The sequence below is a fragment of the Centruroides vittatus genome, unplaced genomic scaffold, assembly GCF_030686945.1.
Source record: "Centruroides vittatus isolate TY-2023 unplaced genomic scaffold, ASM3068694v2 contig_549, whole genome shotgun sequence".
Classification (NCBI taxonomy): Eukaryota; Metazoa; Arthropoda; class Arachnida; order Scorpiones; family Buthidae; genus Centruroides; species Centruroides vittatus.
In genome coordinates, this window is record NW_027122325.1 from 6,206,400 (window position 1) to 6,228,435 (window position 22,036).

The window sequence follows — 22,036 nt, forward strand, 5'->3', positions numbered from 1 at the left end:
GCAGAAATGGTCAAAAAGAGTTGATGTTATAACAGCTGAATTGCTAAGGCTGGAGGAAAAAAATAAACCGATTGCCAATTACCAAAGATTAATTTCTATAATAGTAGAATGTCGTGTCATGCGGCGTAATCACGCCTCCAAATCAAAATTTAAAAATCAATGGTTTGACAACTCTTGTTATCACCACAAACTTAAAAAGCAAAAAGATCTTAAAATTTTTAGGAAATTTAGTACTCCTGAAGCATTATCAAACTATGTGAAAAGCAAGAAAATATATACAAACTTAATTAAGGCAAAAAAGAAACTTTACTTGACAATATTAACAAAAAGCTAATAGAATCAAGAGACACAAGAAACTTTTGGAAAGTTATTAACAACTTTCGTAATACTAAATCTGGCTCCTTCAATCAAAAAAAAAAAAATTGATTATATTAAATGGATAAAATATTTCCAAAAATTTTCCCAGGAATACTTACATAATCAAAAGAATATTCACAAGGAAGATAAAATAGTTTACCAAATTAATCAGGACGAAATAATAAGTGTAGATGAAGTGCACAAACGAGTTAAGGCATTGAAAATCAAATCGGCTCCAGGTTCAGATGGTATTCCGAATTCCTTTATTAAATTGTTACCTCCCAAATTGATTCAATATTTAACTAGAATATTCAATAATATATATTTAAGCGGTATAATTCCAAGTAACTGGAAGGAAGTAATTTTTACTATGATTTTCAAACATTGCAGCAAAGCTGATCCAGCAAATTATAGACCGATTGCATTATTATCCAGTTTCAGGAAAATATTTACAGCACTACTGGCAGAGAAATTTAAACAATGGATAGAGGTGAACAATTACAAGAATCCGACACAATATGCTTATACAGAAAATGGTGGCACTCAGAAAGCTCTATTTGTTTTGCTAGCAATAATCCAAATACAACTATTAAAGAAGAGACGGAAGATTTTTGCAATTTTCTTTGATTTATCAAAAGCTTATGATTTTGTTAGTATAAAGTTGCTACAGGACAAATTAAAGAACTATAATGTAAGCAATTACTTAACTAAGATAATTGGTCAACTATATGGTAATTATAATGCAACTATAAATATAGCAAATATAAATAAATCAAAATAATATATGCTGGAATCCGTTTATGACTAGTAGAGGCTTATTGCAAGGTGATCCCTTATCTCCAATTCTGTTTAATTTCTATCTATTTGATTTAAATAACTGTTTCTCAAGGGAAGAAGATGGGATATATATTGACAATATATGTATACACTCAATGTCATATGCAAACGATATCATAGTACTGGCTCCCACCGCTGTGGCACTAAAAAGGAAGATTCTCCAGATAGTTGAATATTTAGATACTTTAAAAGTCAAAATAAATCCTGATAAATCAGAAATCATGATTTTCAGAATTGGAAATAATCTTACGAAAAGAGCTAAATCCTTTTACATCAAGAATAAAAAAATTAAAATTGTTAATGAGAAAAAATTTCTGGGTATAATCTTCACGTTTAACGTATCATTTAGTAGGCATTACAGATATATTACTGCTAAGTCCAGAAATCTAATGAGTAATTTAATAGCTCTATGCTGTAAGGCAAAAATAAGAAATATCAAAACTCATTTTCAGCTCTTCAATGCAATAGTAACAAACGCATTGCGCTATGCTGCTCCAATCTGGAGTCTAAACAATTTCTATGATTTTGAAAAAATCCAAAATATATTCATTCGAAAAACCTTTCAATTAGAATACAATACGCCAGGTAGTGCACTGCGCTTGGAACTTGAGAGATTCAAACTTAATACTATTCTGGTAAAAAGATATATTAATTGGCTTCAAAAAATAATTAATGCAGAAGATTTGTCATCTAAACGAATGTACTTATTATACAATAGATCTAGAAATATAAACATTCAACGGAATTGGATAACTCAATTATCGAAGATTTTCAATGCCTATGGATTTTCGATAGAACTGGTATTTGATTATCTCAAAAATAAAGACCGACGAATCAGTCAATTACTATATAAAGTCATGGAAAATTCAATAAGCCAAGATAATGAAGATATACGAAAAAGAAGAAATAACTCACACTGTAATGTAATCCTTAACTACCCTTATATCAACAACTATATGCTTTCAAATCTCCCATTTAATGTTAAAAAGTTTTTCATTCAGTTAAGACTTAATCAAAAAGGTCTAGTTATTATAAATAAATACATAAAATATAATCAATTTACCTGCTCCAAGTGTGGAAAAAATTATCAAAACTACACTTAATCTACGGATGTGACGAGAAGGAAGAACAAGATTTAAATATTATCAAGGATCAAAGTTATATCCAAAAGACGGAAATTGATATGTATAGAAAACTGGATAAAGTCAATAGTAATGACATTTATGGGTTGTATAATGTTGTCAATAGGTTCTTAAGGCAATGTGTTAATAGTTAATTAAGCCTCATGGCTAATTAATAAATTGAAAAGGTATACAATGTTAAAGGATATCTAAAATTGTAGATTATGTTATCCTAAAAAATGTATATTTAACCCCCCTTGTAACAGGCTAATGCCTACTACGCTAATAAACTCGATTGATTGATTTATATAAAAGAACAAAGGATATATCAATTCAATAAGTTTTTAGCAATATATAAATTTCTTGCGATTACACTTAAAAAGCCTGGTAAATAAAGTACCTCTATTAAAAGCTGTCGAGAGGTACAGTATATTTAGCAGTTCAAATGCAACTAAATTTGGTACGGAGTATTTCTAAACTTGCGAAGACAATCCAGTAAAACTTTAATATCACAACATACCACTGTAACACTTTTGGAGGCGTCAAACAAACATATTTTTGTATAAGACATTTAGGCTAAACAAAATCCTTAACACTGCAGGGGATACTATTTAACATGGTCCCCATTTTAAAGATTCAAAACCCGAAGGCGATGAACAGTATGTTCGATGGGTGGTCGTAATTGATACATTGAGATGCTACTCATATATCGTGTGTTACACTCTTTCAATTCTGAGAAATTTGCAACATGTCCTCAATAAGTTAGTTTTTAACTTCTCCACAAAAGAAACTGTTTTATCGTTGCTTTTTCGTACTTTCGCATATCCTGATTGCGTTTGAACTGTAAATATATCTCTAGACAAGGACATTTTAATTACGATCACCGGTTCCTTAAGTAAGTGCTAACTGTTACAATTAAGCATAAAAATGTGCAGTATGCGTGAAAACTTTCTTCAATTATACTGATTAACATAAAAAGTCTATTGCCTATTTAATAATCCAAATTTAATAATGGCTTCTTGATTAGGTTTCTCTAAAATATTAAATGAATTTAATTAAATATGATTGAAGATGCTGCATATTAATTCAAAAATGTAATCCTAGAGACGACAGCATAAAGATTAATTAGCGCTTTCATGCGAGTCCACATTCCTATTTCTATTCAAGTAAAATAATTTTTCGAATAGTGTACGTTAGTTAATAAACGGTGATATAGATAAATTCATCGAATACGTTAAAACAATTTATACATTTATGTGTAGATTATAAACTTAATAGATATTTTCCTCGAATATTGACAAAAAAACAGAAAAATAAAAATGATTAAAGCTAGGTTTTCACATGCAAAAATGGTTATTGACGGCAGGAACATACCAATTTAATTGTGCCAAGGAATACAGTACATCGATGCATACTTTTATTGGCTCAATGATTATTGGCACCAGTCAAGTGCCGTCACCTAAATTTGCATCTTTCTACAGGCAAAGAAAAAGTCTATTGGCGCCAATAATCGTTGCATACAGAAACCTAATTTTGGGAAAAAATTGAATTATTAAAAGTTTCAAAAAAGTATATAAAAATGTTTGTTGTGACATAACAAAATATATTGGTAAATTATGACTAGCGGTGCCAAGACATGACCTAGTAGAATAATAAATATGTGGCCATTGGCAAACGGACAAGCCAATGAATATTCCGTTTCATTCGAAACGGACAATGTCATTGGCTTACTCATTTAGCTGTATTAAAGCCGCTTTACCAGACAACTTATCCATTAACTTATCCTGTACTAACTATCCTGTTAACTTATCCTGTACTAATTAACTAAATATTAAAAATATAAAAAAAATAATACATGTGATAGTTATAATCGAAGCATCAGAATAAAGTTTATTTATTCAGACACTTCTTCAAGAAAAATTATTTATTTAAATACTCTGAAGATTGATTATTTTATATAACTAAACTTTTAAATCAAATTAATGAAGTGAAATAATTTATTAATTTATATGAAATGACAACAATTATTAATGTTTTTTTATGAAATAGCGATACAAGTTACTTTTAATCATTTATAATTTCGCTATCGTAATAATTCGATTACAGTTTTTATTAACTTAGCTCTGAGATTTTCTACTGTAGACGAATGAAAAAGGAAATAATCGTAAAAATTCATAGATAAATTTTAACAAATTTTATAAAATGTAACAAAACTTATCGAAATTTTTTTTTAAATTTATATAATATTTAATTTGTATATTTATTGTAACTTGTAAATCAAATTTGTATTGTAAATATTTACAAAATGTACAATTGTTAATATCTCTTTCTTTGCTTGTGATTTTCGCATGTTTTTTCTTGATTTGTGATGTTAGTATAGGTTTAATTATTCTTCACAAATTATCAAAATTGAAAATTTTAAAATAATTTTTAAAAATACTTTTTTGAGTAGACATAAACCAGATATATAAAACTTAAATGTGAATATTCAATAGCAGTTTTTCAAAAAATAAGAAAATAAAATATGCAATAAAGATGATCTAATATTCGAAAGTTTGTAGTAAATACATATACTTCTGTCCAGAAAAATTATTGTGGGTTTTTCTAAAATTAGCGACTTAAAACGTCAATAACTAAAGTGAATCAATCTTTATAAATTATTTCCAAGCAATTTCTTATCGATTCCTATAGTTTTAAAGATTAAATTTTAAAACTTATTTTCTGGGTCTTTTTAAAAGTTAAACAAAAACTAAGAGTTTAAATTGAAAATTTCATAATAGTATTGAAATTTTGTTATTGCTTTTTCAAATTTTTTAATGTAATATAATATCAATTATAATACAAAGCAATTTCTCGAATAAATTTTATAAAAATTTACAATTTTTCCTTTTTATCCAATATAGTAATTTAATAGCTTAAATAAATAAATAAATAAATAGGAAGTAGTAAGTATGGTTGCTGTGTATTCTAATTCTGTGTGTACCGTCTTTGTAATCCAAAAAATGATTCTGGTAGACGATCATACAGCAATGGTTAGGAAAATTTTCGTTTATTTAATCAAATGCATTTTGGGTTGGTTTATCTCCCAACCCCTCTTCAGTGCTGTCAAAGAATACAAAATATGGTAAGGTTTCCGACAATATTAAACATCACGTAAATTGGAATACAACAATATAAAACTTACATATCATATATTGTACGTTTTATGTTGTTGTATTCCAATTTACGTGATGTTTAATATTGTCGGAAACCTTACCATATTTTGTATTCTTTGACAGCACTGAAGAGGGGTTGGGAGATAAACCAACTCGAAATGCATTTGATTAAATAAACGAAAATTTTCCTAACCATTGCTGTATGATCGTCTACCAGAATCATTTTTTGGATTACAAAGACGGTATACACAGAATTAAATAGGAAGTATTTAAAAAGTTACAATTTTTGTAGAAATAAATGTATCAAATAAAATATCATATTACAAACTGTTTTAAAAACGTCAACTCTTTATTTTATTTATTTAACAAAAAATTGAAGTTTAATATAATATTATCTTTACGAATTTCCTATTATTAAAACTGATTAATCCAGCTGTTTCAACTTTTAAAAATAACATTTGCAAATTAAAGTTTCCTTTTTAATCAACTCCTTACCTTGTTAACCTCTTGCATGTTATATAACATTAAATCTAATCTTTCAAAACAGACAGCATTATCACTAAAATTAACATATAGTTATAAATTATCTGTATGTGATTTGAATACATAAATGCAGAACATCATTGAAAATATAAAAGGTTTTCTGTGTATAGATCATTAACTTTACAAACATATTGATCAGGTAGAATAAACATTTTAAAATGTTATTTATTTAACACTGTATGGCTAAACATTAGCTTTTGCTTATTTAACTTTTTTAATGTAATTGGAACATTTTCTAAAATTATTTTATATATTAAACACGTTGATTGAAAATTTTTATCACGGCTTCTATTTTCACTTATATAAGAAAATGGTGTTATATAACTTTAGGGAAGTTATATAAATCCCACAAACGTTATAGTATTTTAGAAAAAATTATGCATTTATATATATGTTAAAATATACATTATGAATGTATAAATCTCTTATATATTAATTGGAAACGTATAGATATTAACATATGTTTAATAATGCTGGTAAACATCAGTTTTACTTGTTGGAAACGAAAAACGATGAAAAAAGATGTTTATCTTACCATTCCATTTCTCTATAAGCTCATTCATTCGTCAAAGCTGAACAATAAAAGACTTAAACCTAGTTTCTTATTACTTCCGATATACTATTTCAGTAGCAAAAATTCTTCACAATAAAGATCTCGTTACACGAAATATTTCATTAAAAAATGTTGGAGATGGAATAAAAATTAATTGTTATGTCATAATAACTTTTGACATTTTAAAAAATCATTCACCCGCTATTTTCCAATTAAATTTTAGGCTATTTAAATTATTTGTCAATTTTCTCCGAATAATAAAATAACGTTAATAATAAAAACATTTTAAAATATTACGTTGCAAAAAATATATATTTTTATATTGTATATTCAAATATTATCTCGACGCCCATTGGTCCTTCACGAACAGCGCCATCTAGTGTGCCTTATTTAAGTGAGAAAAGATGAAAAAGTTGTTCAGATAAATTTGAGTGAGAGGAGATGCTCCCGTGTAATTGTATAGGTAAGTCAATCTTTATAAATACAAAGCAGTAAACACTAAATGTGGGGTAATATAATAATTTATATTAATTCGAATTTATTGCTTATAAATTTCGCCTTAATTTTATTATTATAATATAAATACATTTAATAATAATTAATGTGATTTAAAGGTTTTTATCGATATAGAAATAAAATAAAATTATGATTTATTTAGAAATTATTATATATTAAAGAAAATAAATATCACTCTCTATTTAAAAACTTTATAGTAGTTATTTTTATGTAATTTTATATTAAAATTATTATTTTATATATATTATTTTTTTAAGAAAACTTTTCAAAATTACATTTTGTAATATCATCCAAAGCTCTTTCTGAATAATTTTTCGTTTGGTCTAAAATTTCAGAAATGCTGACAGTCGATAACTGCTAGTAAGAATTGTTTTCCTTTTTTCTTATAGATGTCTAATCTTCCTTAATATCGAATTACACTTTCTCAAGGGTGAACGTTTTATCTTCTAACCTTTTGTCATTTTCAATGATTTTCCATTAAAACCATACAAAAACATAGAAGGAAAAATCTAATAAATATAACTATAAAATCTGTAATTCATTATGTTAATATATTAAAAAATCAAGCGTTTGACACTAGTAGTGAATTTAATTTAAATAATTTTTTTGAAATATGTAAGGAGGAAAACTGAAAATAATTTGAATATTTATTTTGCATAATTTACTTTTATTTAATATTTAATATTATATAAACAATTGAGTTTGGGGAATTGGTAAATGATTGTTAAATTTATGTAATCAGATTATTGGTAAATTTTTATATCGGAAAACTATTTTTTCTTTTGGTAATTGAACTTTAAAATAATAAATATAAATAAATAATAAACAGATAATCCTTAATTTTTTCTTAATTGATAAATAGATATCGTTATAATTATATTCAGTACGTGAATTGATTTTTAGTAATTTTCCATAAAGAATATTGATAAACACTTATGGTACTTAAATCATGTTTTAATTAATTGAAAAATAATCGTGTAGGCAAATGTAGTAATTAGTAAATATTTAGCGTGTATTTTAATTATTTTGTTGTTGTTTTTTTTGGATATAAGAGGCTATATTTTGTATATAAATTAATTCTTATGTTGTATAAAAATATGTTAAAATATAATTATAAATAAAATAATTTTTGTCAATATTTAAAAAGTATATTAATTTATAATTATATTATTTTTAAATATTTATAAAAATTAATATTGAAAATAATATATGTTTTCTATAAATTTGAAAGTCGAAAACTCATTTAATGAGTTTAAAATATTCGTAAAATTAATTATAAATTTGTAATTTTTAGTTTTATAACAGTTAATATAAATAATAAAAAATATAAATGTTTATGTAAACAGGTGCTTAAACATAAAAATTTTAATTTAATGATAAAATTATTTATTAATACTCTTTCAGTATCGTCTTAGTTTTAAACGAATCTGACATGCAATAAACAGGATCACCTTGGTCAAATCGCAATATTATTAATCATTCTTGGAAGTTATTGAATAATTGATGCAGTTTCTAGCTATATTTATTAAAATTTCTTTGAAAAATTCTTCTAAAATTACATATATAATTAAGATAATTATGACAAATTAAACATAAATTATGTCTTAGATTCATTAACGAAGGCTGCACTTACAAAAGATCTTTACACTTTCTTCTTCAAACTTTCTGTGAATTAATCTCTTGATAATTAATGGTTAAGACAGTTGAAAGAGCCGAAATATGCGAACAAAAGGTTATTTTGAGGATATTTTTTCTTAAATTTTAATACAAAAATTTGAAAAAGTATTTATACATCAGTTGATTTATTCAAGGACATTTCTAATTTACCCTGTTATGTATGAGTTGTTAAAGTAATGTAAATATTCTTTATAAATGTTAAAGATGGATAAATTCAAATATAGTATTTCCTTTCGTTTCCTGAATAATATTATGGGAATTTCATAATATGTTTATGGTTCAAATTTCATTAAAGCAATTTTCATTAAACTTTGTTATATTTTAAGAATTTAATAACTACAAATGTTTTCTCAAAATTTGTTTGACATTTTCTCAGTTTATTTCTTAATTTTTTTAGGATTTTATTTAACAAATATAAGATGTGTTTAAATTGAAGATGTTTCAGTATTTTTTGGACTTTCTAATTAATTAAGATTATTTTTCAGTATTAGGTTTTATTATTTTTTCAGTTTCATGTTTTGATTTAATTTTAAGAATTTAATCATCTTTAATTAAAATTAAAAAAAATTGTTTTAATTAAAAAGTCATTATCTCAAATAAAAATAAGGATTTTTATATACCTTACATATTAATTTAATAATAAAAACAAATTTTATTTTCAGCTTGTCCGAATGTAGTTTTATGATGTCAGTCTAATTTGAAGCCATATTTCTGTTTTTATAACAAAGGACAGAATTTAATTATGCTAATAATGAAAGACAAATCACACATAACATTAAAATATCTGATATACTCAGATATATTTTCACATTTAAAAAGTGAGAATATGTCTGAATATTTATTATAATGTTATATAGAAAGTAGTTTTTAAATAATTTTTCATATAAGCACCCAATAAATTTTTTTGATGCTTTTAGTCCAATTATCCACCGTAATTGCTATCAAAACTATGACATAAAATCGATTTTTTCAAATAAAATAATCTTCTCATCATATGAAATATACTTTTTACTTTTTATATTTTTTATTTAATTATATGGTATTGTAATTATTAATAATTAACGAGTTTATTAATATAGTTATTTTAAACTTTCATTGACGACATTTTCATTTTCCTTTTTCTATAAACTTCGATAATATTACATGATATTATAAGTTTATAATTAACAAGTTGTTTTCATTAATTGACATAACTCTTCTCGTATAAATATTTATTTTAATTCTATTTATAAGAGGGTATAATAAAATAATTAAAATATTAAAAAGTTTTCACTAGATAATCGGATATTTATGCATTTTTAAAAATGTAATTAAATTTCTATAAAGAGGGAATTTATTTTCTAGAATATTTTATGGCAACGGAATCTCAATTTAAGCTGACTTTATTTCGTCTTCATTTCTAGAATACTTAATGTTAATTACGTTAATTAAACCTTAATTTTCTGGATATAGTCTTAGAGATAGTTTAGCCTTTTGATAACTACTGTAAATACTTTATAAGCAAACATATTTATAACATATTTGAAACAGAAGCTACGTATATTCCTCATTATAAACGTACTGTACTGTACATATTTATTAACGTAGCATTTAATATATGTAATTTATTTTATTATAGCGACTAAATAAACTGATAATTCGGTAAAAATTAAACGAAACTGATTTTATTTTTATTTTTTCTTCATATTATGGTGATATCTTGAAGGCAATAAACGTTATTAATATTTATAGAAATGATGTAATAGCTACTTAAATTACTTTAACATAATTATTATTACTGTTATCATCTGAACTTTTTTTTTATAAATATTACTTGGATATCTTAAACAAATCGATGATCAGTTTAAGAAAGTTAAAACGATCGTCAAAAGAAGTTAAAAAGAAAATAGATTATCAATTTAAGAAAATCGTTGAGTACTTTAAGAAATTAATAGAAGATCTTGATCTAATTAAGGAAGTAAAAAGTTAAGATTTGTTATCAATTCGTGAAATTGGAAGAGACTAAATTAAGTTAATCTGAAAAATGTATTAATATACCGATTTAAATGTTTAAAAAATCTACTTATTAAAAAAAACTGTTTATCAAATAAAATATATATCATGAACATTCCTTTTAATAATTTTCACGGCTTGATTCATAAAAAAGTATCTTTATATTGGCAACTTTTTATGTTTTCTATAAATAACTGTCTGACAGCTTCAAAAATAAAAATTCGATTTTGAGATATTTATAAATAAATCGTCCCATGCCATAGCCCAAAGAACTTAAAACTTATGTTGCGATAAACTGCAAAAAAATATCATTTAATCTAGCTTACGACTTTTTTTCTATTATTGATGAAATATTTTAGATTGATTATTAATTTTCATGTGAAATATTTTGATCTAATTTTAGATTTAATGATATTTGGAAAATTTAATTAGTTCCAGTTTAATCTTTATATTATTTTTCTATTTTTATTTACACTATTTTACTAGAATGATCGCAAGTGTTGAACTTCGTGTTTAATTAAAAAGTTCTATTTATATTAATTAAGTCTACAACGTCGAATATTTTTTATGCGAAAAATAATCTAAATAATAAAAAAAACATTAAACTAATTTAAAATCATTAGAAATTTTTGATACTATAAAAAATGTATTAAAGTTCAAAATAGATTCCTCATCAATTTAACAATATATCGCATCTATAACAGTTTGATAAATGTTTTTAAATAAAATAAATACTAAAATTGTTTTAAAAAGTTTATAACACTTATAAATTGGAGGTATTAAAAATAGATTAAGCGATTTTACTTTCCTAAACATTAAATTTTAGAAAAAAAATAATGTTATTTTTAGAACAGCGAATAAAATTCCACAATAAAAATGTCACCACAAGCTTTATCAAGATTTAGAACTTTGAAGTAAAGTTTAAAATAAAAAATTATTCACAGTAAAAAACTCTTGATCTTTTCATCATTCTTAGTGAAGATATATGTTTGTAATTATAATCTTTTACTGTAAATCTGTCAATAGGATGTCGAGCGGAATAATCCAATAACAGAATCCTGATACATTTTTCATTATTATTATATCTAAGTAATTTATTAAATGAAAGTAAAAAAAAGACAGTACATTAAAAAATGTACTTTTTAAAAAATTTAATTTAAAAAGTGTATGAACTTTACAAGACTTTTAACGATGAAGTCAGAACATTTTTCGAATGACTGGAAGCGTAAACGAAAGTTGGCAAATTTATAAGAGGTAGCCGAGAAACAATGCTGACGTGTTAATGTCTCTGCTAAATCATCGTATATGTTTCAAATCTGAAAAACATTATCTGATTTCAGAGGTCGGAAACATTTATGCTTATTTCAAACGTGTTTTAAATTCTTTTGTGTTTTCGAAGTAATCAAATTTACATTTGTCTTTATAAAATTTGCAAATATTGTTGTAGAAAACGAATTTGCTGGCTTCCTTTCCATAAAAGTATGAGAAAATTATAGAAAAATTTTTATTGGACATTAAGTATTAATTATCTCATCTATATTGGTTTTGAAATAAAATGCTGGTATCAAATTATTATTATATATATAGAAAATGATAGCAATAGACATCCTTAGGATAAAATCCAAGGAAGCAGAATATTTTAATGGGCCAAACATCATATAATGCTGTCAATAATAGTAAATATGTATGGGAAAGATTTTAAATCATAGACCCCAGTGACAGATGATTCAATAATCCTACTGTGGATCACATGATAACAAGATTATATTTATTTGTGCAATGTTTAACTTATTTTATTCAAATTCTTTTGTGATTATTTACGGCTGTTTATTCACCAAACTATTCGGAAGGAAGCTTCGATCTAATATAAACTTTGCGATATCGTTGAAAATAATTTTTAAAAATTTCAAAACTTACTTTAAGTAACCGAGAAACAGATGGAAGCAGAGGCTGACAAACAAAACAAATACATCCAACACTACTTTTACACGGTAGATATGGCCCGAAAAATCCGTGTAAAAAACAAAAACTACAGAAAAGTTACTGTTCGTATGGGAAATTGGAGATTGGTTCCAGACATTAAAAACCAGTAAAAATAATACGACAAACCAAATCAATATAATAAGATGTATTTAAACAAACTATTTCAAAATCATCATCATTGGATGTTACTGTTTTGAAATTCTTAAACTTACTTCTAAGGATTACAGAGAAACGAAAGAAACTACAGTGAAACCTCGGTATACGTCTGCTTTAGAATACGTCCAATTCGGAATACGTCCTGTTTGGACGAAACAAATTTTGCTCGGTGTACGACTTTTGTTCGGTATACGACTTAATTCAATTATATGCGCCATCTATGAACAAGTAGAAAATCTATCTACTTGTACTATCGGTGTACTAGCACTATCGGTGTACCAGACCAGACTAGACGTTCGCGGTGCCAAGGTTTATAACTTTGTTAAATTTCTTCTGATTTTAATTTGTAAGTAAATTTTATTGTTTTTATTAATCATAAATTACAAAAAGGCAAATGAAAAGCAACAGAAAACTAAAAAAAAAAAAAAATGACTAGAATCACAATGGAACTGAAAAAAGAATTGTTGAGAAATATGAAGGTGGCATGTGTGTAGAGATTTAACTGTTGCATACCGTATTCCAAGAACGACGATATCGACAATCGTGAAAAATAAAGACATTATTAAATCAATTTCTAAACAGATTATTAGTATTAATTAGAGTTTGATTTGATTTGATTTTGATTTAATGATTTAAATAATATAATACAATATACTGTAATAACTTTAAAAATCTATAATAAAATTTATTTTTTTATTAATGTGCTCAAACAATGTTTAAATTATTTTACAACCCCATTAGTATACCATATCAAGAGGGGTTTTTACATCAGAACGGATTAATCATTTTTACATTACTTCTTATGGGAAAGGTTAGTTTGATATACGTCCTATTCGGTATAAGTCCAAACATCAGGAACGGATTAAGGTGGTATACCGAGGATCCACTGTATTTCAATTTTAGTTCATAAATCAAGAGGAACAATTATAACTTATCACAAAAATTTAACATATTTATATTGTTCGCACAAATTTTACTTTTTATTTCATTTTTTTCAAACAATTAGATACCAAATCATCTCTAACTTTTACATCAAATGGCATACGAAAACTATTTCATATTGAAAGGATTGGATTGATGAAATAAAGTAACACAACAAATAAGCGATCTGCCAAAGAGAGAATGACTTTCTAAGGACATTCTACGGGAAACTGGGCCCTATTTAGATATTTGAAAACGTGAAGAAAACCCAGAAATTCGACGTGACCGGCCCGTTTGTCAGGAGCGAACCCACGACCAACGTTTAGAAGTGTTATCTACTCGGCCACCGGCGGCTCCGTATTGAAAGAAAGCGAAAGAAACACAATAGAATAATCAAATCGTGAAACTTAAATTGATTTTTTTACATCAATCGTGAGATAAAGTCAGAACAAAAGACTGATTGTCGCTACACGAGTTGGAATAAGTCGTAAAAAACAAACCAAATCTTTAAATTTTCTCGAGCGTGTGTAGCAGCTTTAAATGCAAATTCGGATAAATTTTTTCTTTAAAAAGAGCGATTTTCCAGAAAAGGTGATATTAAAGATTTTTTTAAAATTAAAATTAAATGGAGATTTTCAAAAAGTCAAATTTATTGAAACGTGTTAAATCAAAACAAATCGTGTGAAAAGAGAATTGAATTTCTTTTCAGACCGTTTTACGTAAAAAAGTTTGTGTAAAAACAGAATTGGTATATTTAGTTTAGAAAACCCCAAATTTGATGCGTAAACAGAAATTTTAGATGATAAATAATTGATGTGATTTATTTTACTTTTACGAAGTTGAAAACTCGAATCAACAATCGACAAAATGTTTTATATTTTAATTCGAGAAATACCATCGATTTCAATTGATTAAACCTACCGCTTATAATAAACAATTTATCGAATATTTAAATAAGGTTTTAGTTACAACATAATAATTTTTAACACTATTAATTTTTTTTTCATATTTAACACAGATTTTATTTGTAAACCGCTTTATAAATCAAGCTTGTTTATCATTTCTTTAATATTTGGAAATTACTGAATTCATTTGTTAATTATATCATTTATCACATAAATTTTATATGATGTAAGAAAAGAAAGATTTCTCGACATTTATTTGTAAATACTAAAATTAAGAAAAAATATAATAAGTATACTCAAGATATAATAACGCTATTGTCATGTAATTTTATTCTCATAATTATTAATGAATTAACCTATAAATATAGTATTAAATAATTTTTGTTGAAAATCCGCTAGCATTTAACAGAGTTTAAAAAATTGATATATAGATTGTATATAGAAAGAATGTTGAAATGTGCATCAGTGTCAGTAGAAATGGTTTCTTTACAATCGATAACTTATGTTTCTTTAACCAATTTGGGTAAACGTTTAATAGTTTCTGAGAAGAAAACGTTTAAAATTGACAATAACAGAAATCTATTATACCATATCGCATCTAAACATTGAATGTATAAATTTTTGCCAGACGTGTATTAAATATAATTAAATAACAAATTTTTATAATTTTATTAAAATTTTAAATATTAATTAAGTTGTTTTTGCTAATAACAAAACAGTCTAATTTTTTTTTAATTTGTGTTTTAAAATGTACTTCAAGCAAGAGTGTTAGTTTAGTGTTAATTTTTCTGTCATCAAGCGATCTTCTGTTAGATTTTATCATTAAATGTGAATAAATTTGATGATTTTTTTTTTATTTTAAAACAAAAATCTATCTGAATCCAGAAATTTTATTTAAATTATTTCAACGTTAGCTAAAGAAGTCGAACAGGATAATTATATTTATCAACTGTATTGATTAAATTTATTAAATGAATAGTATCTGATACGAAATCAACTTTTTATAGCCGAATAAGTTATTAAACTTTTACAAAAGTATTTTAAGTAAACTGTAAGTATTTTTTTCCATCTGAAATTTACAGTAAATCGAATTTTTCTTTTTTTAATAGATAAAGAACTTAGAGACTAAATATTTATGTAATAACATTACGACTCATTGAAATGGAAACTGCAGAGATTTAATGAAATGATTTTTATTATTGTACGAAAGAAAATTTATATATACAGAAAAGAAGGCTTATTAATAAATTGTTCGAAAATTAATTATTAATACTCGAAAATGATTAGAAAGTGAACAACTTTTCGACTTTATCAAAAAAAAAAAAAAAAAGGTTATCTGCCAAACTTATTACTAAAAACTGGAAAATCCTAAATCATTATATCCAAACATATATTTTGGTTGATGTTACCTATGGTTCCAAAATGGCGGCTCGTCTCTGATTTCAGCAAATAGAAGAAAGGAAACAGTGGAAACGCACGTTTTAACCTGACCTAACCTATTCTAATAAATTACCATACTTATTACCAACGAAATTATTAGAATAGGTTACGTTAGGTTAGAAAGTGCATCCCCACTGTTTTCTTTCTTCTATTTGCTGGAATCAGAGACGAGCCGCCATTTTGGAACCATAGGTAACATTAACCTATATTTTTACTTTTATTATTATATATTCTCATATATTTACTCACATTTGATACAATATGAAACAATTTAGCATAATGTATTACGCAGCTTAAAGCTGCGTAATACATTATGCTAAATTGAATATTTTTAAATTTAACAGAAACTATAAATTCATCTTAGCTTTTTAGTATTAAAGGATATATTATCAGGATTCTTGATATTATCCGAATACTCCAGAAGAAAAAAAAATAAATGCAAATTTTAAAAATCAATTTGTAAGATTACAACTGAAGTAAAATATGACCATGACAGGAAATAAATAAATTTGTAAGTTTGAGAAGTGTTAAAATCTCAATTTAAATATTTCATTGTTTTCTAGAGTTTTAACAAAATTTTAATAATACAATTTTTAAACTAGAAAGATTAAGATTAAATTGTTAATATCGTGTAAATTTTGAATATAGTTGTCTTTGTTTATTTAATTTTAAACATTTTATCAAATTATAAAACACCCAAAATGAAATACAATATATTTTTATAAAACAAATTGTAAAAATACAAAATATTAAAGACTTATAAGAATAAAATGTATTGTAGTTTTTTTTTAAAATGAGTATTGTAGTCTTCTTTGTCGTCCTTTTCACGGTTACAGGAACATGATCCACATCATTTTATCAAATTTTTTCATGTTGTATCAAGTGTTAGTCGGTGTGCAACATTATTATTGATATATTTTTGATAAAGTTTTACTATGTATTACATTTGAGTACAATGATTTGATTTAAATATATAAAATATATAAATAGTAATATAATAATGTAATAAATAAATATATATATATTACATTATTATATTACTATTTATATTATAAAAATATTTGAATATCTTCGCTAAAAATTGAAAGTTATTTCCTACATTAAAAATAGTTTATATTAAATAAAATTAAAGTACTTTTTATTTGATTATTATAAAAGTTTTTATATTTATTTTTATAATAACTGAATATTAATAATTAATTTATTGTGTTACAAACTTGAAAAAATAGGAATGTTAAATGTTACATTGCTGCATTGCTACAGGTCTATATTGTTTCTAGGAAAACATATATTTTAATACTCGATGTGTACATGTAACATTAATACATTTATATCAAATCGATAACACTTAATTTACGAGAAATTCCATTGATTCGTTTTTTTTCTATCTCCTTTTGATTTACTTCCCGACGCGCTCCTATCCAGCTGTTGGTGGATGTTCCATTAGATACGTCGCGTTATAAGCTATTGTGCAATTTCAAAAGGAATTAGAAGTGGAGAAACTTTAGTGATTAGATTGATAAATTGTCATTATTCGATCCCTTGTTGCAATTTTGATATTATTAAAGTCACTTTTTGAAAGTAAACTAACTCCATATTGTTATACGAGTAGAGAGTTGGAATAATTAAAGTTACTCGCTTTAGGCAACTTTTGGAAATGAATGTATTTAACAATAGACAAACAGAACTATTGATAATATGAGTCTGTTTTCTATTAAAAAATTATGTAAGTATTGAATAGGCTTCCGTAAAATAATTTCTTTAAACAAAGAAAAATAAAAAATAACAATATTTACTCTGTACGTTCGTAATCTTCATAACATTAAAAACAGGTATCCGTAATTGATATGAGATTACAAAGAAAAGAAAGTCATTTATAAATTTATTTTATGTAAAGATAACCAATTTTTTGTTGTAATTGGTATTGAAGAAAGACAAAAGTCTACACAAGCTAAAAGGGAAGAGAAGAAAGAAGGAAAAAGACAGATCAAAGTAAGAAGGAAGTACCAAGGATAGCCTAGATCAGATATAGGAAAGGGATAAAAACACAAAAAGTATATTAATGTAACTACTAAATATATTTTAATATACATTGATAAATTATCTCGATATAATTGTTGTAGACAATATATTTTTCTGACAGAATGAATTCTTTAAATTCGTACTGTTATAAGTTATAATTTGTTTATTTCTCAATAAAATTGTAAATCTTAAGCTAAAATTTTTATTTCAGTAATAAATCTTTATAATTTTTTTAAATAAAAATAAAAAATTAATACATATACGTATATATTTCGTATATTGAATTAATCGAGACTAGAAACACTCATCATGTTTTAGATATTATCAAAACTGTTCGTCAAGTATAGAAATTTACTTATTACAGAAGTAATGAAGCACAGAATAATTCAAATTGTATGTATGAAAAATAAATAACACTCAAACTAAAGAATTCTATAGCGGCCATTAATCAGATTTAAAAAAAGAGAGAAGAATTATCCTAAATAGGATCGAACAATATCATTGAAAGCAAAAACATCATAAATGCCACATTCATAATAAATGCATTCATCGCATATACAAAGAGAATGAATAGTCCATTCTATTTGTACGAAACGTTTATTTTACTCCAAAAATGATGAAAATTAATGCAATATAACAGTTAAAAAATGATTGATTAATTAACAAACAAATAACTAATGAAATATAAAACAATTATTCTTTTTTTAGGGAAGATGCGTATGAAAACTTCCCAATAACTTTAAAATTCCAAATATATAACTTGCATAATAATACATTATTTTATTTTATTTTTAATATTTCAAGTCATTTTTTATGAATAAATTTAAATTGATTCTAAGAAGCGTATTATTATTAAATTAAAAAATTCTTTAGCAGTAAAAAATGAGCGAAGAAAATTCTATTCTTCTTCTTCCCTTTCTTCAAATTATATTCATTTAAAAGAAGTATTTAACACTCAATTTGAAATTTTTCAAGTATTTCAGTTTTAACAAATTAAATCCTTTCATTTAAATAAAATAAAAATTAACTTAGGTATTTTCTTTATAAAAAATAGTATTCAATATTAAAAGTTATTATTTTTGTATTAACTATTTTAAAAATTTTGATTAGAATTTAAGTAATTTGTTAATTTTAAAGTTAATTTAATTTCTTATGTACACGATATTATAATTAACTTATACAGTATTTAAAAACCTACTTTGCTATTTAATTATTAATTTTTTTAAATTTGATTTTAATGAAAAATTTTATTTAAAAAATTAAAAATTCTCCTTTTTAAATTAAAAAAATTAAATCTGTATAAGATTAAAACATTCTTATGTTGAATATATTATTAATTCATTTACTTTTAATATCTTTTACATATTATCGACTGATTAAATTTTTAAAAAATCAACGTTTGCAATCTTGAACATAAAAATAAATTTTTAAATGACATTCATTTTTTATTATTTAATTTTCATGATATAATTGCTATTAATGTAATCAAATTAATGTTCCAAGACTGATTAAATTTAACGATTATTTAAAACGATGTTAAAAGACAAGAATCTTTTTTACGTGAGGTTAATTTATAGGAACATTAATTTTTGTTAAATTCATCCTGCATATGAAGTGTAATTTAACATAATGAGAATAAATAACGAAATATAGCTTATATATATTTTTTTTATTTGGTTAAGAATAACGTGAAAACACATATTACAATCTGTGATCGAAAATTAAATTAATGAGATATAATCTCTCTCAATTAATAGAATACAGTTGAAATTACGAGTACAGAAACACCCGCTAACTCGAACAATTTTTTTCAAAATATTTTACTGTATAATAATTTAAGATTTCTTGGCAATAGAAATATTATAATTAACAGCTGTTTTCATATCTAGAAGTCTTTGCGATACCGTAGGCTACATTATTTCACTAAAACTGTACATTGCGTATACTGTACGATCATAAAAATTTTTGAACTTTGCTCCCGTAAAAATAAATTTAGCAGTATAACTTACTAAATTCCAGTAAAACTTCTGTAAAAAAAAAAAATATCTATCGTAATAAATTGATGTATTCTATATCTATCTCCTAACTTTCCACGTCGTCCCGTTAACTGTGACTTTCGTAAACTCGGATGGCCTTTAACCAATATTAATTTAACTTAGCGAGAGTTTACTGTATTTGAAATTAAATTAATGTGATTTATTCACAATTAACAGAATCCAATTGAAATATACAAGTATTTGAAATTTTTAAGTCGTGAATTTTTAGGTTATTATAGATTGTGTATGATCATGCGGGCGATCTGCCAAGGGGTAATGCTCCCGGGAGGTGCCTTTCGGGAGGAGTTTCAATGGGAATTGACACCTATTTAATTGTTAAACACGCGAAGAAAACGCAAAAGTCCACGCGACCAGTTCTTTGGTCTGGCACGAATCAGCCACCGGCAACCAGAGTTCAGTTTTGTCTACTCGGTTACCGATAGATTTGGTTTTTAGGATTTTCAATATTTTAAAAGCTTTATAAAGCATTCATTAGGTTCAAAGTTTTATTTAGAAATTTCTGAATAAAAACGTAGTTGTTTCACACAGGATCTAAATCGGGACCGTAAAAACTAAATTTTAATTGTATTTTTCCAGTTAATATTAATATTTAGAAAACTAAGATTTAGTTACAATTTAATGAAGAAAGCAATTTATTATTTCTGTAATTAAATAATTCTGTTATTGACAACATTATAAAAAATTTTTTAAATAAATTAATATAAATTAAAAATTTCAGTTAAAAATGATTAAATTATACTTTAAAATATCTTTACTTTAATCATTTCAATTATCAGTATTAAATCAATAAGACTGAGGAAGATAAATTAAAAAATTAATTATCAAATACAAAATACAAAAGTTTTAATTAAAAATTAACGTAACTGATCACTTCATTATCAAATTTTGATTTTCCTTCCAATTGAGATCGTTTTTAAAATTATATTGCTTATTTATGGTTAAAATGATTGCCAGATTTTTAATCGGAAATGATCGATATATTTTTCCAATTGTGTTGATTGATCTATCTACTATTTTTCATATAAGTTATGATTAATGATATCATTGTATCCTAAAAGAAAAATTATTTTAAATGAATAGGCCTAGATTCAGATATTAGAATCTATTTTTGCTGTCTGAATTTTGTATGCCGAACTCTATATTTGTAAAGATTATTCTTGAATGACGTCATATTGATTAATTTGTCACAACCTTCTGATCTCCTATGGTGCAATTTTGGATCGTTTCCAATTATCATTTGGAAAAAATCATTTCTACTTTTGTAAATAGCATAAAAGTTATTCGTTAGTGAATCAAGTTTTTGAAAGAAATATGTTCTTAAAAGATTTCTTTATATTTTAGGAACAAAAATATACTTCATTTATATCTTTATAAGTGAAATATTTACTTATAAAGTATCCATTAACGACGTTTCAAAAATGGTATTTTCGGCTTTGTTGACGATAACTGTATTAAGTACCCAAGTAAGTACAGTACGTACATGAATTACTTTTTACATGAAGTAAAATAAATAAATGATATTAAACTATTTTTAAAACTAGCAATCAGAAAATTATACAAGTTATATGGAGGATTATAATGAGTCGACTGCCTCATTAACATCGATTTTATGTCGAACTGAAAGAGGTGTTTCTTTGCCATTTGACATCTACAGAAGAGACACGTGTGCTCGATGCTATAATTATCTTCCGTCGTGGGCCTTTGTTGATACTGAATGGAGATTTATGTAAACAGTAATTTAATTACAATAAATAAAAACTATAAAACGAAGATTAACTTAGTTAACTTCTAAATCTAAATT

General features: G+C 24.7%; 1 protein-coding gene across 2 annotated transcripts in view; it reads left to right on the top strand.

Annotated features, from left to right (window-relative positions):
• The first annotated feature begins 7,006 nt into the window (after positions 1-7,006).
• LOC136978654 (calcitonin gene-related peptide type 1 receptor-like) overlaps positions 7,007-22,036 on the top strand; it is a 37,866-nt gene continuing 22,836 nt past the window's right edge. For both annotated transcript variants that reach the window (XM_067274394.1, XM_067274395.1), the window contains exons 1-3: positions 7,007-7,029; positions 21,577-21,698; positions 21,777-21,961. In XM_067274394.1, coding sequence (XP_067130495.1) covers positions 7,008-7,029; positions 21,577-21,698; positions 21,777-21,961 — 329 coding nt within the window. In that variant the 5' untranslated portion in view covers position 7,007. The remainder of the gene's footprint in view (positions 7,030-21,576; positions 21,699-21,776; positions 21,962-22,036) is intronic.